Source organism: Sminthopsis crassicaudata, chromosome 3 (genome assembly GCF_048593235.1).
Source record: "Sminthopsis crassicaudata isolate SCR6 chromosome 3, ASM4859323v1, whole genome shotgun sequence".
NCBI lineage: Eukaryota > Metazoa > Chordata > Mammalia > Dasyuromorphia > Dasyuridae > Sminthopsis > Sminthopsis crassicaudata.
This window is the reverse complement of record NC_133619.1, coordinates 582,032,663-582,058,402: the sequence shown is the minus strand read 5'-3', so window position 1 is coordinate 582,058,402 and position 25,740 is coordinate 582,032,663. Positions and strand designations below refer to the sequence as shown.

The window sequence follows — 25,740 nt, the reverse complement described above, 5'->3', positions numbered from 1 at the left end:
AACTTTTTTAGCCATTCCCTAATTGATGGGTATCTATTATATTTCAATTCTTAGCTATATTTTGGAGTGTATAGATTTTTTTTCCTTATCAATAATTACCTTGGGGTATAAATTGAATAATGGGTTATCTGGTTCAAAGAGTATGGAAAATAAAATCCAATCCATTTCGGTACAAGTCATTTGCATAAGTCCAAATTGCTTTTTTATTTATTTTTTTTCTTTTCTGAGGCTGGGGTTAAGTGACTTGCCCAGGGTCACACAGCTAGGAAGTGTTAAGTGTCTGAAATCAGATTCGAACTTGGGTCCTCCTGAATTCAAGGATGGTGCTCTATCCACTGCGCCACCTAGCTGCCCTTGAAATTGCTTTTTTAAATGGTTGTGCTGTTTCACAACCTTACTAACAATATAATAGCATACCTATATTTCTATAACCCCTCAAATATTTACTGTTACATTTTTTGGTTGTTTCTACTAATTTTCAGGGTGTGAGGTAAAACCTCAGGAATGTTTTGATTTGCATTCATCTTATTATTAGAGTTGGAATTTTTTGTTAAATGTGATTGTGAATATCTCACAGCTCTTTAGCAAATTGTTTATTCATGTCTTTGACCATTTATATATATTGGGACATTGGGAAATAGCTATTATACATGCACACACACACAAAAACACAGTCACAGAAACGTACTATTTGTATATAGTATGTATATATATATATATGTATATATATGTATACACATATATATACATATATATACTATACATATACATATATACACAAAGACCAGATATATGTATGTATTCTGCATGTATACATGTGTGTATATATAACACTATATACAAAATACAATATGCAAACATGTGTGTATATAAATACTTATATATATATAAATAAATACATGTGTATGAACAATATATGTATATATGTTTATTTGTGGTATATATAAATTTTTTATATCAAATTCTAACTAGATAAATGCTGGAACTCTGTCTTCCCAGAAATCAGCTCGAGTCAGGCTAATGAAAAGTCTTTATTCTTGGTCTCTTGAGCTTGCTGTCAGGGGATTAGATCTAGTAATCTCCACACCACCTTCCTCTCTCAACCACCACAAGAGAGAATGCCTCAATTTCCTCCTCCTACTCTCCCCACACACTTCACTTCCCCCAATTTGTCCCACCAATCAAGTCAGCACAGAACAGCTGGGGAGGGTCAACCTTCAAACAAGTTAATAGAGAACCGTCCAATTGGCAATTAGTCTCACGTGCTCCATTATCCAAGTGCATTTGCTCAGTTCTAGCCCTTTACATCTCCTGCTTTCTTTTGTTTTAGAACACAGATGGTCATGTCATCCCTGACTTTTCAGGGAGGTGAGAACCCCAAAAAGGAGGTGATCACGCCCCCCCTGACTTCTCAGGAGGGGAGATGAAAGCACTAAAAAGGAGATAATTACACCCTCCCTGACATCTCAGGAAGGGAGATGAAAAGCACCAAAGGGAAGTGGGGATTGCTAGCGGGTTTCTGGGTTGAAGGGTCTTGTTAGAGACAAGTATGCACAAACCCATCAGCATGGGAGGTATTACACAAGCACATAGCAATAACGCAGAGGCTATTAGTGGTGACTCTCCCCACAATCAGTGAAGGCTCGATGTGGTGTAACAAACAGGAATTGTACCTACAAGTGGTGATATAACAAACAATATGAATCAACACGGTTTTGTAAAAGATTTCCAGAAGTCCTAGAAGGAGGGTATGTAAACATCAGTCACACTTATGCCTTCTTCAGCAACCAAGACATAGTCCAAAACCAATCTATTGTCCATTGCTTCATGTGTTAGGGAATCCAATGATCCCCACAAGTTTTTGAAGTCCTGCAACAGTCTTATGATGCCTCAGAGAATCCAATGATTCCTGAGGACTTTCAAGTCCTACAATAGTCTTATGTCTCAGAGAATCCAATGATTCCTGAGGATTTTCAAATCCAACAATTTTTTGATGTCCATGAGTTAAATGCCATAACTGCCAGGTTCTTTCAGTGGTGGGCACAGTCAGCAACGGAGCCACCTGATGTTTCTTGGGTCTTCTCCTTTGTTTCAAGGGTCTGCTCTATCTCTCTCCAATAGACAAAGAGAATACGGCTCATTGGCACCCATCTGATTCCTTCTCCATCTGTGGAGATACAAGCAAACCCTCTCCCCTAAGCAGTTAACCTATCTGGTCCCTTCCATTCACCACTTTCTGGGTCTCTCCACATCACCTGGCAATTATCTAAAGACAGTGGAGCTGCTCGCACTGGACACTGTCCTTCCAGTGGGTTATAAAACCTGTCTGCCAGAGCCAGTGCATCTTTGTCAAAAATTTAAAAATTAATGGTATAGAGAACCAAATTTAGAAGTTCTCTAGGGTTACCCATGGCTCCCCCTTTCTTTTGTTTTTGGAGGAGTGTCTTAATATCTCTGTTTCTTCTCTCTACTATTGCCTGCCCTTGAGGATTAAATGATATGCCAGTGGTATATAAAATCTTATACTGTGCACAAAAGGGTGCAAAATATTTAGATGTATATGTAGGTCCATTGTCTGTTTTTATTGCTTGTGGCACTCCCATAATTGCAAATGCTTGCTTGTGGCACTCCCATAATTGCAAATGCTTGTATAAGGAATTCAGTGACCACTCGGCTGTCTCTTTTGCTGCTGGCATTGCAAATGTGAATCCTGAAAAGGTGTCTACCACAACGTGGATAAAAGATAGAACACCAAAAGATTTATAATGGGTCACATCCATTTGCCAAATTTCATTAGGTCTCAAACCACGAGGGTTCTTCCCTGGAGGAAGTGTAGGAACATGGAAAGGAAGGCAAGCTGTACAGGCTTTTACTATGCTCCTAGCTTCTTCTCTTGTTATTCCAAATTGTAAACGAAAAGCTCGGGCAGCCTGATGATGTTTAGAATGAGATTCTTGTGCTTCTTAAAATAAAGAAGTATTGGCCAACATGGTTAGTAGGCTATCTGCCTTTGAATTACCATCAAAAATAGGACCTGGAAGTCCACTATGGGAGTGGACATGCAAAATATAAATCTTACCTGGATGCTTTCTCACTCGCTCTTGAAGTTCCTTAAAGAGCTGATATATATTGGAGGCTACAAATTTTATTTGGGCTGTGGCAATTCTTTGTACTACACCTACTAAATAGGCAGAATCAGATATTATATTTATGTCTCCTGGATAATAAGCAAGAGCTAGAATGATTGCATACAATTCATTCTGCTGAGTGGACTGAAAAGGAGTTCTGATTACTCTCTTTATAATTAAGTCACGATAGTATACAGCACAAATATTATGTTTGGATGCATCTGTAAAGGTAGTTGGTCCTTTAAGAGGAACTTTAGGAACCTTTTCTTCAAGAATCCATCACCAATTATATAACAGTCTGGTTATCTTTAATGGAGATCCGTGTGTAAAATTTGGAGCCATGGCAAATAAAATTTGCCACTCTGGGATGGTTTCACAGCACACATTAACTTGTGCATTAGTAAAAAAGGTGTATATCTTGTCAGGTCTTATCCCAGATAATTGTACTGCTTGCTTAATGGCCTTTAATAAAATTCTAGCCACAAGCACTGGGTAAGGAATAAGGCTTTGTTATGGTTGTGCTGGGAGATTCACCCACTCTATCACACTGTCTCCTTGATGAAGGACTGCTGTGGATGCCTCTTGTGTAGCAAAAACTGATATTTCCAAGGGTTTTTTGAGTGACTCTTTCAACCACATTGGATAAAGCCAGTTCTCAAAGCTTCTTGAGCTTCTTTTGTAAGCTGGTGTGGTGAATTTAAAGCACTGTCTCCCCTTAAAATGTCATATAATGGTTGCAATTGACAGGTAGTCAAGTCTAACATGGGACACATCCATTGGATATCTCCTATTAATTTCTGGAAGTCATTTAAGGTGTTTAGCTTCTCTGTTCTTAAGGAGAGTTTCTGTACTGTTGAATCCTACAGAGCTCACTATATTCAGAAAGCCACAACAGATAAATTTTATAGTTTTTTCCACTTCAAATTCAGCCATTTTCCCCCTTCTCCTAGATGCATTAATGCTATTAATGTAGAAACTGTTCAATTTTAAATTCATTCTTCTCCTATAAATACAGTATATGTTGTTTCAGTTACTTTAATATATTTTTAAGGTGGCCCTGTTCCAAATGGCTTTCTTCTCATCCCTGATACCTTTTTTTCATTTGTTATATCTTTTCCTTTAGGTCTTTTCAATTAGTTCATTTTTCTTTCTAGCTTTTATCTAATTATATTTTTCTCCCTCTTCTTTCCCCCCTCTCAGACAAGTAAATTCACCCTTCCTCACCTCTCCTTCAATTATTAGTATTCCTTAGTTTCTAAATTTCATTTTGTACCCCTGTTCATAAAGGAGTTGTCTTCATTATCCATCTTATCTTTATTATTATAGATTCTCATTCCCTGATTCATGACCCATATAATTATCTTATTTTTCTTTCTTTCTTTTTACTCTATTCCTCATACAATCAAAGTTTCCTAGGTATTCATTCTAGATTTTCTCTTCTAAGTACTTCCTGTCTCTGGCTTACAGGACTTACCCCATGGATTCCTCTTTTTTTCATTATGCATCACTTCTGGAATAATATTTCAAATGTCAAAGGAGATATGCACCATAATATGAAGTGAACAGAACCAGCAGAAGCTTGTACACAATAACAGTAATATTGAATATGATGACCATCTGTCAATGACTTAGCTATCCTCAGGAATACAATGATCCAAGATAATACCAACAAAGTCATGATGAAAAATCTTATCCACCTCTAGAGGAAGAACTGACAGAGTCTGAATGCAAATAAAAGCATACTATTTTTCACTTTATTTTTCTGTTACTTTTAGTCTATGTCTGTCACAACATGACTAACAAGGAAATATGTTTTACCTAATCACATATATATATAACTTAATAAATTATGTTTATTGTATCAGAAAGGAGGGAGAATAAGGAGAGAGGGAGAAAATATAGAATTTAAATTTTTTTAATAATACAAATTGTTTTTACACATAATTGATAAAAATAAAATAAAAATACAGAACCTAAAGTGAAAATAAAGGCTCCTTCTGTGCTATAAAAAAAGAAAAACAATTTCAACCACAATCACTTTACTTGCTTAGAGTATCCTCTAAACTTGTAGGTCCTTATCTCCCTTCTAATCACTGCAATTCAAAAAACATTTATTAAGTACCTACTGTATGCCAGGCAGTGTACTAATCTCAGGAGATATAATTTTTAAAAACAAGACAAATCACATAAAAGAGGCAGGAAAGGGATGAGAGAGCCAATGGGGAATATCTTGTTTTGTGGAGGTGAAATGAAGCAGAATAGCATATGCAGAGAAGAATATACCAAAAAGTTCAGCTTTTGCCCTCTATAAGGGAAGGCATTGGGAGGAGATTGCCACTCCATCTTTCAGGCTTCCAACCAGAGGGGAAAGATGGCTAAGAGAGGTAGTCTCAGTGAAGGCTTTAGTTAGTAGCATTGTGATGAGATTAGAGATGAAGTGCTTAACCTGAAAGGAACATTTTGTTCAATAGAGTTAAAAGTAGAAAAAGCAACAAATACAAAGTGGAGTTTTTCACTGACCATCTTTCTTCATCTACCATCTTTCTACTTCCATAGAGAACATTCATTAATAGAATTCTCTCCTACATCCAAAGTAAACCCTACTTGCAGCTTCCCCCTTCTTCCTTCCTTCCTCACTTCTCCTTATCTACCCTTTGCTTTATACAACCATGGAGGTCACTTTCCTCTAATTATTATCCCTTAATTTGGCCCTAGCATATCACTGACTCCTTTCCATTCTCCTGCTGATTTCCCCACACCCCTTTCAGGTACCCTCATATGCCATAATTTAGATCCACAAAAGAAATATTTATAGGCAGGATGTCTCCAGGTTCAGTCTATAATGTATCCTGTCTACCTCTTCACTGTTCTCTTTATTAGATTTCTCTTTTTGTATACATTTAGATTGAAATCATTTAATGGTCTTTCTCTTGTCACTATCACTTTTGCTTACCTTGTTTGTTGAATTTTTTTCACTCCTGGTTTCTGTTATTTGGAGTGTTAGAAAAGCAAATTATCTTTTCAGTTATAATTTTTCTTTGTCAAACTTTTTGTTATTGAATATCCATCTTTTTTTCCTACATAGTTAAGCTTAGATTTGCAAGGATAGATCACCCTAGACATTATCCTGAGTATTAATGATCCTTAAAACATTTTCCCATTCTCTCTTCCTTTTTCTGCTGAGTGTGAGAATAGTTCTACTGAATGTGGGGGAAATAGTGATTTTTAACTGTTCTTTCCTTGGTTGGTATCTTTTCCCCAGTGATTAGAAGAACATGTTTCTGAGTTAAAATATTAGAGTTTGTTATTATTATTTTCTGGAAGCAACCTATGAGTTCTTTCAGTTGAAATGTTAGTTTCTATGTTTAGAAGTTTTGGACAAGTTTTTCCTATTATTTATTTCCTTTATTATTGTTTTGAGGTTCTTTTTTTGACCTTCCATTTTCTTCCAGTAGCTCTATGATTTTTTTTAACACATCTTATCATTGAGATCAGAATTTTTTGCTTGCTTAGTAAGCATATTTTCATTTAACATTATTTTAATTTTACTTCTCTTCTTCTAGGATAACCTTGTGTATTTGTATTTCCAATATAGTATTCTCTTTCTTTGTTTCTTTGCTGAGGTTTTTCATTACATATTCAAGTTTTGTTTTGTTTTGTTTTTCCTATTCTGCTCATTATTTTTGCTCTGCAGGATATAAATTCTGTTCTCCTGGTTCTCATTTTTCATTCAAGCCACTTACGGACAGTGTACTGTGGTTCCATATTCTCTTCAAATTCCAAAGGGTCTTCTGTCTCATAAATGTTGGATCATTTTCCTCTATTTTTCAGTATTTATTCACAAATTCCTTCAGATCTGGAGGTCAGTTTTTCTTATTGATTTCTATGTTTCTGTTCAACGTCTTGAGTTTTCTTCTTCCTGAGATCTCTAGTAATTTTGGTCTTCTCTCTCCATTTATTTTTCTTCCACTTCCTGACTCCTTCCCCCTATTTGTGGTTTTTTTTGGGGAACTAGAATATTCAGACATCTAAGCCTCTTCCCATACCGGTCAAATCAAAATACATCAGCCTAACATTCTGCCCCAAGTGACTTTTTGGTTTGTCAAAACTGGTTCCAGATGGCTAGTGTCCTATTTTCCTCAAGCTTAGTGGAATATTGTTCATCCATTCATATGGGGAGTGTGATATCCTAGTAAACTTTCCTACCTTTTTTATTCCTAACTTCTCAGTCTCTGCACCAGCACTTCAGTTTTGCAGCACTGGTGTTGAAGGTTACAATTCCAAAAAAGCTTTTGCTCCTGAAGGATGTGGTCAAACTGGCTGTTGAGACCTGAGTTAATTTCTAAAGCCTGAATTCAAAATCATCACAAGGCTAGAAATAGGGAGAGGGAACTGAAGTATAAATATGGGTTTGATATAGTCAGTATCAAGTCCTTTAACAGCAACAGTTCTAAGTGATCTCAGAGTAGATTATTGTCAACTCCTTTTTAATTTTTTTTATTTGGGATTCTAAGCATCCTAGATCATGGAGATAGTTAAAGCTGTTTTATCTTTGGTGAAAAGTTTCTATTTTGTAAAGGTCTAAGAGATCATGAGGATCAAAGAAAATGCCTTGTCTACCATCATGCTACTCAAATGACCTCAGTCATGGAGAAAAAATTTACTGGAGTAGGGATAGACTTGAGATGAAAGAAACCAATTAGTAGGTATTGCAGTTATAATGAAATGATAAGATTCTCAATTTGGATGATTCTAAAGGATTCAAAAGATTTTGTGGAGGTAATAAGAAAGAAACAAGACTGGACAACCGATTGAATATATGGCTTGAGTGAATTAGGAACCTAAAATGAAAATGATGTTTTAAACCAAGTTAAGTAGAGGGATAATGGTACTCTTGACAGTAATGGAAATAAAAGGTCTATTGATTCTATGATACAAGGACAGAGACCTACTTTTGGTCCATGTCTTTCGTAGTGAGAACATACTAAGTAACTTATTCATTTCTGACTTTTTCTAGCTAAGAGAGGTAAGTAAGTGGCTCAAAAGATAGAGTGGTAAATTGGGAAAAACTGAATTCAAATTCTGATATCTATTAGCTGTGGGACTCTGGATAAGTCAGTCTATTTTCACATCTATAGAATGGGTATAATGATCTCATCTAACTCACAGAATTATATGATGCAGCCATTATGATGAGATACTGTATATAAAGAACTTTATAGATCTGAAAATGTAATATAAATGCTAACTATTATTATTATTTTATATAGGTGAGGACTAAAAGATGTGGTGGTGCTGGTGGTGGTGATGGTAATGGTGATGATGACCATCATCATCATCATCATTTTATTTATGCTTTTCTTCTCTTATTGAGAAACATTATCTTTACCCCTTGATCAAACATTTTCCCAAGCTTGACCTTTATTTTTCTCACTTAAATCTGAGTCTTCCCAGAACCTTCTCACGTATTTGTCGTGTCTTCACACAGTATACAATAGGATTCATTAAAGGGGGAACCATCAGAAAAACATCAGCAATGATGATCATTGTCAAGGGAGACTTATGCTTGGCAAAGCGATGCATAGCAGCCAAGGTGATGATGGGTACATAGAAGATCAGCACAGCACATATGTGGGAGATGCACGTGTTGAGGGCTTTGAGACGTTCCCCATGGGATGCAATGCTCATTACTGTTTTTAAAATCAATATGTATGAAATCACAATGAACACTAAGTCAGACATCATGCAAAGTGCAACAAAAAAGCCATAAATAAAGTTGACCCTGTTGTCAGAGCATGACAGTTTCATGACATCCTGGTGCAGACAGTAAGAGTGAGAGAGAAGTCTTTTTTTGCAGTAGATCAGTCTATTTAGTATGAAAGGGAGGGGAAGAACTAAGAGGATACTCTTAACAGCAAGCACTAATCCTAATTGTGTAACTCTAGTGCTAGTGAGAATGGAACTGTATCTTAGGGGATAGCAGATTGCTAAAAAACGATCAAAAGACATGATCAGCAGCACTGAGGACTCCATATCGGTGAAGCCATGGATAAAGAACTCCTGAGTAAAACAGGCATTGGGGGTGATTGCAGGATAATTGAACAAAAAGATCCTTAGCATGGTGGGTAAAGATGAGAAGGACAGGCCCATGTCAGAGAAGGCCAGCATTGATAGGAAATAATACATGGGCTCATGAAGTGAGGGTTCTGTTTTGATGATGAAGAGGATAGTGCAGTTACCAAGGACAGCAATGATATACATGAGGCATATGGGGATGGATATCCAGATGTGAATATGCTCCAGTCCTGGGATTCCAATAAGGAGGAAAGTAGAGACCATGCCTTCAGAAATATTCAAAGTTGACATGATGGGAAGATATGCTTCTGAACCTGAAATGATATTCACAAAAATGGCTATTTGTTCCGTTTCATTTTGGGATATATTTGTGGTAAATGTTTTTTTTTAATTGGGAAATATATATATATATATGAGAGTTAAGGAAGAGAAAAACATGTTAAGAACATTTATATAGACATATAATCCATTAAGGAGTGTGTGTGTGTGTGTGTGTGTGTGTGTGTGTGTGTGTTGTGTGTGATGTTTATCCAACAACTGGATGAATAGAATGCTGGGCCTGAGATTATGAAGACATCTTCACAAGTGCAAATCTTACCTCAGACTTATTATCCGTGTGATGCTAGGCAAGTCACTTAACTCTGCTTGCCCCAGTTTCCTTATCTATAAAATGAGCTAGAGAAGGAAATAACAAAGCATTCCAAATTATTTCAAGAAAACTCCAAATAAGATGATAAAGAATGGGACACAACTGAAGCAGCTGAACAATACGTATGTATATATATGTATGTGTATCTTTTCTATGTGAAGTAGGACAGGGATAAGTAACGTGGCCTGTGATTTTTTGATATAGAGAATTTCATAGCAAAGAAATTCCTTCCTCCAATTAGAAGCAACATCTTTTATAAAACTTAAAGTCTTAGAAATTGCCTAGAACATTGCCCAGAAACTCATAGACAATAAAGACTAGATTGAACACAGATCTTCCCAGCTTCAAGGTCAGATCTCTATCCACAATGTCAACAAAGTCAAACTCAAATAGAAACTGAGCTCTGAAGCCCACATGTTGACTTAGAAAACCACAAATTAACAGAATTTATTAATGTTAGTATTGTGTTTTTATTTATCTGCTAAACTTTTTAACTTTTCCCAATTACATGTTATTCTAGTTTCTATACAACAAAGTTTATCAACTCTATATTATAAGCACTAAGCTCCCCATGGGAAGTAAGATATTTTAAAATATAAATAAATATCTTGCAGTTTCCCATTAGATATTGAGCTTCTATCAACACTTATGTTCCTTTTTCCTTATCTGATTTAGGTTTATTTAAAAAGAGAAGATGGGGTCTAAATGGAGTCATCCTTACAAAGAAGACCAAGTGAAGAACTAGATTTCCAAGTGTTGAACTTACTGAATGACAGTCCAATAATTGTTTAGTCCTTTTCAAAAAGAAAAATTATAAAATATCAATTCTCTACTCTATTTTTCTTCTGATTTTTTTTAACTCCTAGAAATTTCACCAGTGAATTAGTAGACTGTGCTAATCTATGGAGGTCTGTGAGACCTCCAACACAACTACAGAAGAAAATTAGTGAGCCTGCAAACTCCAAAATCACAGTCCAGATTTGGCCAGGCCTATCCAATGCAGTAGTGAAGCCTGCAGCAACACCAGCCTGGCACAATCAGTGGGAGGCCCCTGTCACCCTGTTGAGGAAGTTCAGGACAATCTCCCCTATTCCCTACCAGCAAACCTTCAAAAATGAGGTGGAGGGGGGAAGCAAAAAACAAAAAGATCTCTGATCATAGAAAGCTACTATGAAGACAAGGAAGAACAGAACTCAAATCAGAAAAAGATAACAATGGCAAAATGCCTTCAGGTAAAACCTCAGAGAGAGATATGAACTGACCTCCAGCTCAAAAGACTCTCTAGAAGAGTTCAAAAAGGATCTTAAAAGAGATATAGAAGACAAATGTGAGAAAGAAATGAGAGCTTTGCAAGAGAGTTTGGAAAAGGAAACAGCTTTTGACTGAAAAGAAAAACTCTTTTAAAAATATATATTTGATAAAATTACCTTCTAGAAATTTTCAAATTTCCCTCTTGATGGCAAAAATTATGTGGTGGAGAGAAATACAGCCAAAAAATCCAGGATTTTGGTTCTTTCTCTTAATACTCATATGACATTGAGCAAATTATATTACTTCTAATAGCCACAGTTGTGTATGTATGTATGTGAATAAATGTTTGAGTGTTTATATATGCAGATACATATATATAATATATATTTGTGTGTATACATGTACACATATGTATCTGTAATAAGTAGATAGATTAGATAGATAGTAATAACCAGGCTTTCTCTTTGGCTTTATATGAAGAAAATAACTTTGAAAAGGATAAAGTATTAAGATTTTTGTGCTATTGATTTTATTTTCCTGGAGTCCTGAGAAGTTGTATGTCTGGGCTAGCTTTCTGGAGGTCCTCTGGAAGGGCCTTGGTCTCAGCAGGATAGTCACCACAAGGATGGACAAGAATAGAGTCCAAAGTCTTTATTGTCTCCTTCACAGCCGGTATCTGTTATAGTCTGACCCAGTCTCCTCCAGCAGTCTGCCAGTTTGCCAGTCTCAACCAGTCTCCATTGACTCTGACTTTGTCCCCAGTTCTTAAATATTCTGTTACAATTATATCATTACAGTGCACTGAGTATAAGACAATCTAGAGTGATTATATCAGTATATCAAATTGGAATTATTATATCATTATATCATACTAGATATATGTGAACGAGAACCATTATCTCATCAAATCCACTGAGTTAACACCTTGTTTCAAGTATACTTCCCCAGAGTTCCAGTCCTCTACAAGTAGTAAATAATAATGATAGTGGCTTAAGACTCTTCAAAATACTGAATATTTGCTTAGGAAAAGAGTAGGTGAGATATCATAAAATTGCATCCTGCAATAAAGGGTGCCTATAAAGATAGCAAGTGAAATGAAAGAATACTTAAAGACATTCAAGGAGTCTACAAAAGAAAAGATAAAGATCCTTAATTTGGATCTGAAAGCTTCTGGGATACTCAAAAATAATGCTGGGGGGTGGTTCAAGAGAGAGATCCCCTAATTATTCCCCAATGTGTGAGGTATAGCTAAGATGGAGGAGAGGAGAAAGTAACCTGGGTTGAAACGTGTTCATCTCATTAATATCTATGCAGTTATTTAAAGGTCAATTACACTATCTAGGTTCTGCTGACAGACATTAATGAAGCTTTTTCTTTTATTGCAAACATCCTACCCTGTTAATATTTTCATTTTAAGGAATTCTTCTAATTCCCATGTTGATTACACAGCCAAGATGGCACAGAGTTGAGCTCATGGATAGTCATGCTGTACTGGAGAAAAAGAGATTATGATCTGAGAATTTTCTGGGAGAAAGAAGAGTATTACTAGGAGGTTTTCTCCTCACACTGAAATGAAAAGAAAAAGATCACTTCATTAAAAACCACTCTTCAAATACTAAATAAGTGCAGGATATATAGAAAAGCCTAGGTCATACTGTGTTAAGGAGGCTAACTTGAAATCCCTGAGGAGTAATAAGCAAGTTAGGCTATGTTATAGAATAGACAAGGATGATTAGGATGACAAAAGGAAAGCAACTTAGGAGCTCTTGATAAAAGAGTTATACATTTGTTATTATAACTATTTTTAGCATTGTAGTTGATTATTATTAAAATTTTTAGAATAATCTTAGAGCTAGAATGGACTTCAGAGTGCAGCCCAGATGAGGAAACTGAAGACAGGGTAGTCATGGCTTCTTTATGGTCACACAGGTAACAATAAAATCAGGATTTGAGTCTAGGCTCCCTGAGTCTAGATCCAGGGTTCTTTCCATTGTGCTATCCTGCCTCCGTTGTGATTATTATTACTGATTTTGTAGTTAATGAATCTTAATGCTTTCTGTCATATCCACTTTCTGATTTTGTGATTCAGTAAAATGCTCAGGCCATTTTCAATTTACAGATGATGAATCTGGAATCCATATACATGATGACTTACAGAGGACTGGCAACTCTTGACTTCAGCGAACTCATTTTTATTATTATTGTACTATTGAGCAATTGTACTATTGTGCTATTATTGTACTATTGAGTACTATATGTCTTAGTAGAGTGGACATGGAGTCAGGAAGATTTGAGTTCAAATAATCTGATCCCATATGTAGTTAGATACATGTTGCCTTCCCAAATTAGTTAACTACTTGAGAGTACAAGGTAGCCTGCCTTTTTATTCTAAGCACTTAGCATGATGCCCAACACGTAGTTAATCTTTAATAAATGTTAGTTGACTTGAATGAAGATCATGAAAAAGAATGAGGATATTAGGTCAGTTGTGGGAAAATCCTACCATCCAGAGGTTTTTGAAAAGGGGAACCAGAGTTCATGCTATACAAAGGCAAAGAATAATACTAATAAAGATTATATTAAGAATTCATAACTAAAATTATATAGTCCTTCCTATGTGTAATATATTTTGTTCAGTGCTTTACAACTATTAATTCATTTGTTTCTCACAACAGTCCTAGTAGGTAGGGGATATAATGAACTTCATTTTATAGATGAAAAAATTGACTTTATCACACACTTAGTCAGTGTCTGAAGTTGGATTTTAATTTGGGGGGGGGGAGAGTTGAGTGGAGGGCATCAGATGTTGGAGGGTAGGGTGGGGGAAAGAGGTCCAAGGTGTCAAATTTATCACATATGAAAAAAAAAAAAAAGAGGAAGAGAAAATCATCAATGCAGAATGTGGAAGGAGAAGGATTTGAATTTGTGACTTCTTTAGAGTAATAGAAGTTAGATCTGGAAAGATCATTCTTTGATAAGAAACCTATTATAATTCCCTCTATATATAGGTGTGGTACCTAAAACCCAATGAGGATAATAAAATGCATTAATGTCAGAGTTAGGGCTAGAACTACATTTTCTGATTCCTACCTAACCCATCCAGAGATAGGAGTGTGTGTGTGTGTGTGTGTGTGTGTGTGTGTGTGTGTGTGTGTGTGTGCCTGAGCATGCATGAGCATGCTCATGTGCATTATACTTTCCTGGGACTAAAAAAAAAAACATTTCAAACATTCAAACACTCAGTTTAACACTCATATCATGCAACTACACTGGTAACAAATTATTGATATTGATAACAAATATTACAATTTAATATGTGCTACTCATATAACAAAGTATGATGGAACTCTAAGCTCTGAGCCCTTCCAGTGGGCTACCACATACTAGGCCACTTTCACCAAGGACCAGAAGAGCAGAGGACTCTTATCCATCATCCTTTTGCTATTAGAAACAGATGGAGTTAATATCTCCATGATGAGTCTTATTGTCCTTTAAAAGGAGACAATAATAAATGCATACACAAAGAGAATGATGAATTTTTGCTTTCTTAACATTTTCTAAAATCATAGAAGTTTACAGCTAGAGAAGACCTTTAGCAGGGATTTGAAATTAGGTTGGTCAATAAAAGAAGTTAATAGTATAGAGGTGTGTTTGTTTTAATTTGAAGAAGAGAATTGTAATAGAGTTTTATTCTAGAAGCCACTATTTGCTTTCTATGGATGGATGGATGGGTTTATATAAAGAACATAAAGATAAAGATAGATATATATATATACACATGTATAATCTATGTATGATGTGGATAAAGATATTTGTATCGCATCTGTGATTTAATGCCCTCCAGTGGAAAATCCCTCTAATAATGCAGATCATCAATGTCTTTGCAATTTGTGTGTGAATGGCTGTTAAAAATTAGGAGGAATACATAATATACAGTCCCCAAACTGTGAATAATTGTCATTTCTGTTGATACTGTTAGTCTTCTATCTTGAATCTGATTAATATTCCCCATATTACACACACACACATAAACACCCCACACATATCACACACAATTCATAACCCCCACCAGCTAATTTCTTCTTTCATATATATAAGCATTCTTAATCTCCCCTTGACCTCAGCCAGCTCCTGTACTATATTTGATATTTCTGTTGCTAAGAACTCAACTTTGTAAATCAGATTCATATTTTAAGGTCATTTCATTGCTATGGTACTTACTTGGTTATAGCCTCTGTATCTAGGAATGCAGGTCAGTCTGTTGAGCTCAGTCTATTGACTTTACTACCTTTCTTTGCTGCAAAACTGCACTAATATTTATTGCTCATCTCTTCCTATTCCACAGTTGCTCCCCTGGGATAATAGGTACCTGTATCACAAGCATTATTTATAAATGAGGAACTCTCTCCCATGGGTAAATATCTTCTGGGAAATATCCAAGGTTTTGGCTAGCTTCGGCACTGGGGGTAGATATATGTAAGTATATTTGTAGTTTCAGGAATATCCTCTATGCCTGAACCTACCCAGACCCAGGGCACTTTGCAGCCTGGACCAAATATGATTCTCTCTTAGATTTCATCTATAAAGAGATCTTCATATCACTTACTCTTTCATTGGCAAAATCTCATTACACTATGTCCAGACATGAAAAAAATAAAAAGCAGAAGATAGAGGCAACATGAACAGAATGAAAAGTATACTGAACTCAGAGAAAAGAAAACCTTAGTTCAAATCTTGTCCCAAAAACACAGTGGTTCATGACTTTGGACAAGTCTTTTAATCTCTTCATGCTTCATTTGTAAAAGGTAGAGGGGTTAGAATTGATGACTTTATTAGGTTTTTTTTTTAACTTTAACAATTATGAGGGTTAATTCCTTTTAAAGTTCCTTTTAAAAAGGAACTTAATCAAACTAAAATAAACAAAAACAATTAATACTGACATTTAGAGATTATATTTTTCAACATTCTCAAAATAAGGGGATACAAGAAAGTGTGGGGAGATCTCAATGCTTATATCAATTGTTATCCAGTAAGCTGTAGCCCTGACAGTTATGGATAACAGCAACAATATAACAATATGACAAGGTTTTTTCATAGCAGGACTTCATGATCAGAACTTGTATGAGCTCAGATAACATCTGGTGCTGATCAAAACAATGACAGCAATTATGTGAAGCCAGATAATAAAATTATCTGGCATCAATATGATCTTATTATCTGGTTTACAATTATGTAAACCAGATAATAAGATCATTCATAGGGTGAGCTCAAAGGATGTGTTGTAATGTGAAGCTTAGATAAAGCTCTAAAAAACAAGATGTTTCCTAATATCTTGACATTTCCCCCTTTTGGTCAAAGGAAGGGAGTCTAAAAAAGCTCCTACCTTCCAGTTAATAATGGAAAGTTAGGTAAAAGCCAAGATGTCGCAGGAAGCCAGTTGAGCCAGCACAAGCATGTTTTATCCTAGGAGGTCAGTTCCTTGAAGGGACCTTTTTGGGAAAGTATGTCTCAGATATCATTGCTAGCCACTGTTTGCTTGCAAGGAGAGAAGAGAAAGGGGCCAAGGACTCCAACATGATAAGACTTGGCTTTTTCCAACAATGAGGAGATCCAAGACAAGTCCAATAGACTTGTGATAGAAAGTGCCATCCATATACAGAGAGAGAATATAGAGACTGAATATGAATATGAGATGCATAGCATTTGTATCTTTGTTATTGTTGTTTGTTTGCTTTTTTTCTGGTGTTTTATTTTTCCTCTCTTTTTGAAATGATTTTTATTGAGCTACTATATTTTTGTACATATTGGGTTTTTTCTCTTTTTTACAATCTCTTTTGGGTAAAGTTTTACTAGTGGTATTTTGGAATCAAAGGATATGTACAGTTTAATAGCCCCTTTGGGCATAGCTCCAAATTGCTCTCCCAAATGAATCAACTGGATCATTTCATAACTTCACCAACAATGATTAGAGTACCAATTTTCCTGCATCCCCTCCAATATTTATTATTATCTTTTCTTGTTATCTTAGCCAATCTGAGAGGTGTGAAGTGGCACCTCAGAGTTGTTTAATTTGCGTTTCTTTAATCAATAATGATTTAGAGCATTTTTAATTTGATTAGAAATAGTTTTAATTTCTTCATCTTAATATTATCTGTTCATATCAGTTGAAGAATGGCTTTGTCTTATAAATTTGAGTCAGTTCTCTGTATATTTAGGAATGAGACCTTTTTCAGAAACAGTGGCTATAATCCCCTCTCTCCCCAGCTTTTTGCATCCCTTCTAATCTTGGCTGCATTGGTTTTGTTTATGCAAAAAACTATTTTTTTTATTTAATGTAATCAAAATTATTCATTTTGTGTTTCATAATGTTTTCTACTTCTTCTTTAATCATAGATTCCTCCCATCTCTACAGAAATGAAGGGTAGAATATCTATTTTCCTAATTTGCTTATACTATCACTCTTTATGTCTAAATCATGAGCCCATTTCAACCTTATCTTAGTATAGGATGTTAGAGTTGGTCAATGCCTATTTTCTGCAACACTATTTTCCAATTTTCTCAGCAATTTTTGTCAGATGAGTTCTTATCCCAGAAGTTAGTGTTTCAGTTTATCAAGCACTAGATTATAGGATCATTGACTATCATGTCTTGTGAAACTAACCTATTCCACGGATCTAGTTTTGATGACTGCAACTTTATAATACAGTTTTATGTCTGATACAATGAGGCCATGTTTCTTTGAATATTTTTTCCTTAATTCCCTTGAAATTATTGACCTTTTGTTCTTCCAGAACTCAAAAAATAATAATAAAAAGGACCTGAGACTTGTAGCATTATTCCCCATACTTCAAGTGTAGAATTTGATTACAGTAAAGCTGCTAAAAAATAAAACAAAATTAAATTAAAATGATCAAGGAGAAAAAAAAAACAATCATAAATAGCTTCTATGGGGCTAGAGAAGATCTGGGTTCATATTCAGAAGAAAAAAATTCACTCTTTTTTTTAATGAGAAACATCAAATGGTCCCAAGGACAAAAATATTTCTTGGAAGAACTTAAAAAGGACTTTAAAAATCAAATAAGAGAGATGGAAGGAAAATTAGAAAAAAAAATAAAGCAATCAAATAAAATTGAGAAAATTATGAAAAAAAAAAGTCAACCAACTTGAAAGAGAGAATCAAAACACTTAAGAAAATAATTCCTTGAAAATTACAGTTGTAAAAAGGGAAGCAAATAGTGTTCTAAGACACAGATAAAGAAAAAAAAAATCAAAAGAATGAAAAAATAGAAGGAAATGTAAAATATTTCACCAAAAATACTATTGATCTGGAAAACAGATTGAGGAGAAAATTATGATTTAAAAAAGAATTTTGATTAAAATATCACAACAACATATCTGAACTTTTAGAACAAAAAGGCAAAGCAGAATAGAACCAAAAAACCTCCAATTACCAGCTAAAAAGATTCTAAGAGGAAACCTTACAGGAATATCATAGCCAACTTTTAAGAAGAAAATATTGGAAGCAACAAGGAAAACAAACAAAAATTTAAATACTATGGAGATACAAGGATTGTTACAACTATAGCCCCAACACCCCAGGAAAACTGAATTTGAGAATTTAAAATGACCCAGCAATCCCATACCCCTTTTTGCACTCTTAAAAGACCCTGGAAATCTTATGCCTTTAACAAACAGTTGCAAATGTATCACGTAAGGAAGAAGGCTAACCTGTTTGCTGGTCCTATGTCCTTTTGTTTGGGGCCATGTGCTTTGGATGCAAATCCTGTATGGCCAAAATTGACATTAATAAATTCTCCAATTGAAAATTCTCTCAACTTATCTCTATATCTTGGCACAACAGGATTATACAAGATCTAGCTAGTTATGTTGAGGGACTATAGGCTGTGAAATACAATGTTCCATAGAACAAAAGAACTAGGATTATGACAAAGGGTAATTCAATCAGAAAAGTTAAATATAATCCTGAATGAAAAAAAAAAAAAAAAAAAAGGTAGGGATTGGGGTGAGAATTTAACAAATTGAAAAACTTACAGGGATTTTGTGACAAAACATCAGAAATTAAGGGAAATTTTAGTATTAACATTCAGGAGAAATATAAACATTAAAGACCAATATAAAGGATGCAATAAGATCCAAAAGTTTACTTCTTTGTAATATTCCCTCTAAAATGCAACCTCTCTATTGAGGTTTACTTGGGGTCTCTGGGAGAGCCTTCGTTTCAGTTCAATAATCACCAGTCAGGGTGTTAATGTCCAAATCCTTTATTGTCTCCTTCAAAGTCTTATCTCCTTCACTTGGGGCTCAGCTAGTTTTCTGGGGGCCTTCCAGAGTCTTGGTTTCAATGGAGAAGTGAAGGAGGAAAGCCTGCCACCAAGGTGGTATGAGATGGGATGAATCTGTCTGAGTCCAAAAGTTTGTGCTTCATCCTCCAGTCTTCTCTCCCCTTGTCTCTGAATCTCTAAATTTCCCTGGCTGAGGCTTCTAGCTTATATGCCCCACACTGAGTACAAACCAATCATTTTATCACTAGGAAACCATTATTTGTTGTGGGATTAAATCAATCATACTGAACCATGCTAAATTAGACAATTATTGTCTCTATCAATTCCACTGACTTAGTAACTTGTAAAAATCCTTTGTTTCAAGTTCAGAATTGTGGCCCATAACACTTCTTATATGTGAAAACATGAGTTCTTTGTTTATTTATGAGTCATTTTTATTTAGACAGTTGGAAAGGAAGACTTGGGCTGAGCTGAGTATGATGTAGTGATTTTTTTTTTTAATAAAACTGTGTAAGGGGAGAGAAAAAGAAGCAAGTATAGAAACTGGGGGAGGAGTAAAAATGATACAAAAGAAGCTAGTAGGGAGAAGGGGAAGGTAGTATTGAAAGTACTCTCATCACTAATGAGTTTAAGAGAGAACTACATGCATACATACATAAGCATACATAAGCATACATATATATATATATATACATACATTTGATAGGGGAAGCTTCTAGGGGAAAAATAGCAGTAATCTTGAGGTCCCTTAGAGTGATATTGTTTTAACAATCTGCCTATCAATGATAGTTATATTGAAGTTGAAACATAAAATTGAGGTGAAGAGCAGAATTTATTATGTAAAACAATTGGGCTTAATAATAATTACTTCAGACAAAGTCAAAGCTAAAATATATATATGTATATATATATATATATATATTTTTTAAATAAAAAGAAAAAACAGGGAAACTATATTGTGGTCAGTCATTATTTAATATTGTCTTAGATCATTTAAAATAACTATACTTTATAAGATACTTAAGAGTATACCTACCAAAACAGACACAGGAACTAGATGAACATATTATTAACATATTTATACTAATAAAGTTAGCTCTAAATAAGATCTTCTATTCATAGATAGGTAAAGCAAATGTAAATTTTAAAATAATGTTATCTAACTAATCTACTTATGTAATGTAATCATCACAATTAAATCACTAAAAAAATTATCTCACTGAATTAGGAAAAATAAGTTCATAAGCCAAGTTCATTTGGAAGAATAAAAAGGTCAGGAATTTTAAAGAAACCAGGGGGGAAAAGAGGTAAAGGAAGCAAACTTAGTGATATCAGATCTTAAATCATATTATAAGATGAGAACATTTTTGAAGTATAAACTGCATGGTTTTGATTATTTAAAATTAAGATTCTCTTGTATAAATAAAATCTATGCAGCCAAGAAAAGAAGGAAATTAGAAAACTGCACAAAAACCTTTCATAGCCAATTTCTCATATAGAATATGATTGAAGGACAGCTAGGTGGCACAGTGGATAGAGCACCAGTCCTGCAGTCAGGAGGACCTAAGTTCAAATTTGACCTCAGACACTTAATACGTCTTAGCTATGTGACCCTGGGCAAGAAAAAAAAAAAAAAGAATATGATTGGATTGGAATGTTGCTGTGGTACAGTAAATGAGAATGATAAGCTAGTCGATTTGGGAAAAAACTTGGAAAGAACTGGACTTATGAAGGAAGATGCCATCCACATTTAGAGAAACAGATGACAAATATAAATAAGTATAATACAATCTTACATAAATGTATATGGGTGTGTATATTGATATATATGTATATGTATGTTTATAGATATGTATATTTATGTATCTGCACTTAATATAAAGAAAGGGAATAAAGCCAAAAAAGTACAACACAAAACAAAGGAAAACCTAGAAGGAAGCAAACTTGAAAACCTTTGTAAAAAATGTGTCATATTTATTAGATAGAATTTTTGAAATGGAAACCTATTGTTTTATATTGAATCCTCGCTTGTGTTCTGTGGTGTGCAGGTCAATTTTCCCTCCTTCATTTCTTGTTATGTATTTAAGTTCAAAATAAATTTAAAAACTTAAAAAAAGAGAGAAAGCATTTAGGTTTGAAATTTAGATTGATATCATTTAGAATTTTTATAACTCTAAACTTATGGTTCTTATCATGTAACTGTTGTGTTACTGGATAGTCTTTTTCTGTTTCTTAAGTGCATGTATTGAATTAATTATATGGGTTGGATATTTTTGTCTAATAACTTTGTGTTGACTACTTACTAATGATCTATTCTTGGTATATATACCCAAATTGTTCATAATAAGCATTTTTTTCAAATAAATTGCATTATACTTGAATCTTTAAATTAATAATTATTAAAGATATCGTTCTTTTTTTATTATTTCCCTGGTTTAGATATTAGGATTGTATTTGTTCCATGAAAAGAGTTTGATGCATTTTTTTGTTCAAATTAACACACACACAAACATACATACATGAACATATGTGTATATGTGTATTATCAGAATTTGTGATTGATTAAATGTTTACCAGAATTATCCTCTAATTCCATGAGAACCAAGTCTTTATTCTTTTCTTTTTGTTCTTGTTTTGTTTTCTATAAAGTAAACTCTATTTCCCTTATTAAAATGGATTTTAAATTTCCATTTTGTTTTCTTTAGTTATTTCCTTTAGATATATTTTTTCAAATAGTCCTTTACTTCTTTTGTTTTCCCAGTTTGTTGTCATATAATTGTGCAAAATAATTTCTAATTAATGGATTTATTTTTTAATTCTTTCAGTTTTTGTTTTAATTTTATTTTGATTTTAATTGTCAATTCTTTTTAATCATATTGACTAAAAGTTTATCATTTTTGTTGTTCTTTTGAAAAAACTTGATTTTAGAGCTATGTGTTAGTTCTATAGTTGTTTTTTTTTTCACTTTTAAAGTATCTGTATCTGTAATCATAAGGTGAGGTTGAAGATAAAACTTGGAATTGATATAGAATAAAAGAACAAATCAAGGGATTTATTCACTTTAAAGAACAGAGAGTATATTAATAAAATTATATCATTTTTCCTCAACTATGAGTTCACTTATAAATTAACTGAATTTGATCTGATTTCCATTCTTCAGAAAATGTTGAGGATGACTTTGCGGATCTCCTTGGTTTTAATGCTATAAATAATTGGGTTCAGAACAGGAGGCAGAAGAAGAAATGCAGTGGACATCATGGTATGAACATATGGAGGTGCTTTGTGACACCACCTATGGACACTGGATAAAATGATAAGAGGTATATAGAAGATGGAAATGGCACCAATGTGAGAAACACAAGTGCTGAAGGCTTTGTGTCGTTCCTGTGGGGATGCAATGGTGAGCAAAGAATGAATGATTAGAACATAGGAAAGGACAATCAAAGGAGCATCCAAGCCAAATGTTAAAAATATTGCAATTAATCCATATATGCTATTGGCCTTGATATTTGAACAAGAATGTTTTATCACATCAGGATGGTAACAGTAAGAGTGAGAAAGGATACTATTATTGCAGAATGACAAACGTTTAAGAAGCAGGAGCACTGGAGTCATCACAAGAGCACCTCTAAGTACCATCATCAATCCAAATTTTATAATTCTATCTGGAGTTAGGATTGTGACATATCTGAGAGGGTCACAAATAGCAATAAAACGATCAAAGGACATGGCCAACAAAACTGAAGACTCCATAATAGTGAGGAAATGAATGAAAAATAATTGACTAATGCAAGAATCTAAAGTGATCTCTCGAGCATTAAACCAGAAGACACCTAAGGTTGTTGGCAGTGTAGATAGGGACAAGCATGCATCAGTGGCTGACAACATGAAAAGAAAATAATACCTGGGCTCATGCAGGCTCTGTTTAGTAATAATGACAAATAGAATCATGCTGTTTCCTGAGAGAGCAATGGCATAAAGACAACAAAAGGGAATAGAGACCCAGATATGATTATCTTCCAGTCCTGGAATTCCCGTTAAAAAGAAGGTCAGAGATATGGCTGTGTTGTTTGGCAAAGCCAACATGGTGAATTAAGAAGGTATTGTTCAAATGGAAAAATCCTAAGTCTGCAAAAAGAAAAAAAAAAGAAAAGAAAAGAAAATCAATTATGGATATTTATAGCAGAGCCCGGATATAATATACCTTTTCCTTATTGTTTAATTAATATATACAACATGATCCCTTTATTGGACCCATCTCATTTTTCATGTTATAACCTGTATATCAGAATATATATCAAAGAATATTATATTCCCATGTATAGATCTTGTGATAATTAATTTAAAGCATATTAAAAGGTTTCTTTAATTTAAGTAATTAATTAGTGTGACTGTAGAATTAAGAAAAAAATATGAAGATTCAAAGATTATTTAGATGATGAAATGGAAGTGGCAGTGGCAGGAGGTAAAAGCAGCAATGGTTCTGGTGGGGAGTTATTATGTTTATTTCTAAATTCCATGGTTAAAGAATGATAATAATATATTATGAAGCATTAACAAAATTATTAGATTTAACAAGAATACCAGAAACATAAAGGCTTTCAAATCTGCTATTTGAAAAATGAATAATGAAACTAGCGTTATTAGTATGGAAAAGTTTAGATTTACAGAGGAACATAAAAATTATCTTTAAAAATAAAATAATTATTTGCCCATTGAACATGCTGTAAGGGTACGATAATGACAATATAGAGGAATGTCAATATGATGCATAACAGAGTTTATATACCTTGGTGCTGTTTTAATAAATGTGAAAACATAACAGAAACACTTAGTGAATACATTTCCTACTACACGATCTCACTTGGTGATCCCATTATTTCTCATAGAGTTATCATCTTTATGTATAACCAGATCTATAAATCTTATTGGGCAGCTAGGTGGCCCAATGGATTGAGTGCTCAGTTTAATGTTAGGATGATTCAACTTCATAAGTTCAAATGTGGCCTCATATACTTACTAGCTGTGTGACTCTAGTCAAATAGCTTAACTCTGCCTTAGTTACTGAATGAGCTGGAGAAGGAAATGGCAAGCCATTTTCATATCTTTGCCAAGAAAATTCCAAATGGGGTCATGAAGAGTTGGACATGACTAAATAATAATAAAAATAAGCCTGGATCTCTATCATGAACACTAATTTCTCATTAACAACTCTAATTTGTATATAATAAATTGGATGACCCATAAGCTTCTCCAACTCAATATATAAAAATCAGAACTCATCTTTTTACAGAAAACCTTCCCATCTCAAAACTTCTGTATTACTGAGTGCTTATTTGTCCTCCAAATGACTGCACTTACAATGTCAGCATCATCCTTGATTCCTGTCTTGTAACCATTGCTTATTTATAATGTATCACCAAGTCTTGTGATATTTACCTTCACATCATCTCTCATATGTGACTTCTCTTCTGTACTCACATATACAATACACTTGTGATTTCTCATCACTTCATGTCTGGATTATTGCAATAAACTTCTAATGCATCTCTTTGATTGAGATCTTTGCCCATTCCAATCCATCATCTACTCAGCTTGCAAAGTGATTTTCCTCAACTTCAAGTTTCACCATGTCATTCCCCTAATCTATAAATGTCAGTGATTCCCCACTACCTCCAAGATCAAACAGAAAATACTTTGTTATGTAGAGTGTTTTTATAACTTGGCCTATTTTTACTTTTTTATTTTTCTTATCCTTTACTCTCATCCATATACTCTTTGACTCAATTTCTTCAAACATGCTCCTAAAAGACTCTATCTCTAAAATCTGTGAATTTGTGCTGACTTACCCTCATTCAGAGCATGTTCTCCTTCCTCACCATTGCCTCCTGGCTTCCTTTAAGATTTAATTCAGGGGTAATGGAACTAAAATGGCAGGGAAAAAGGAAAGATTTGCCTAAGCTCTCCAAAATTCTCCTCCAAACAATTTCAAATAAAGCCTCATAATGAATTCTGAAACAAAAGAAGCACAAAAGTATAAAGCAAAATAATTTTCCATCCCAAGACAACTTAGAAGTTCAATAGGAAGAGTCTGTCACATCTGGGGAAAAATGGAGTGCAGTCTAGCACAGGAAATGTTCTAGCCAGACAGCATAAAATTATCCTTGAGCATTGTCTTCAGGAGTTTTCGTTTCACAGATGATAAGGGAGTTGAACTACTAGTTAGAAAATACCTACAATGGCCTTTGGTACAAAAGCATTACCCATTATGTGGATCCAGGTTGCAGTCCTGGGTCATAGTTCTAGGTTGTAGTCCCAGGAACAGGAACACCAA

The 25,740-nt window shown here is 34.3% G+C and overlaps 2 protein-coding genes and 1 long non-coding RNA gene across 3 annotated transcripts in view; 1 reads left to right on the top strand and 2 right to left on the bottom strand.

Annotated features, from left to right (window-relative positions):
• LOC141559867 (uncharacterized) overlaps window positions 1-11,027 on the top strand; it is an 18,591-nt gene extending 7,564 nt beyond the window's left edge. The window contains exon 3 of the long non-coding RNA XR_012487588.1: window positions 10,528-11,027. This is a non-coding gene — a long non-coding RNA (uncharacterized LOC141559867). The remainder of the gene's footprint in view (window positions 1-10,527) is intronic.
• The window catches only part of LOC141559866 (olfactory receptor 51A7-like), a 133,468-nt gene continuing 116,286 nt past the window's right edge, over window positions 8,559-25,740 (bottom strand). The window contains exon 3 of the mRNA XM_074297523.1: window positions 8,559-9,517. Within this exon, the coding sequence (XP_074153624.1) occupies window positions 8,559-9,494 (936 nt within the window). The 5' untranslated portion in view covers window positions 9,495-9,517. The remainder of the gene's footprint in view (window positions 9,518-25,740) is intronic.
• LOC141559864 (olfactory receptor 51F1-like) lies at window positions 22,563-23,492 on the bottom strand. Its single transcript, XM_074297522.1, has one exon. It carries the CDS (start codon window positions 23,490-23,492, stop codon window positions 22,563-22,565), a length of 930 nt encoding a protein of 309 aa, XP_074153623.1.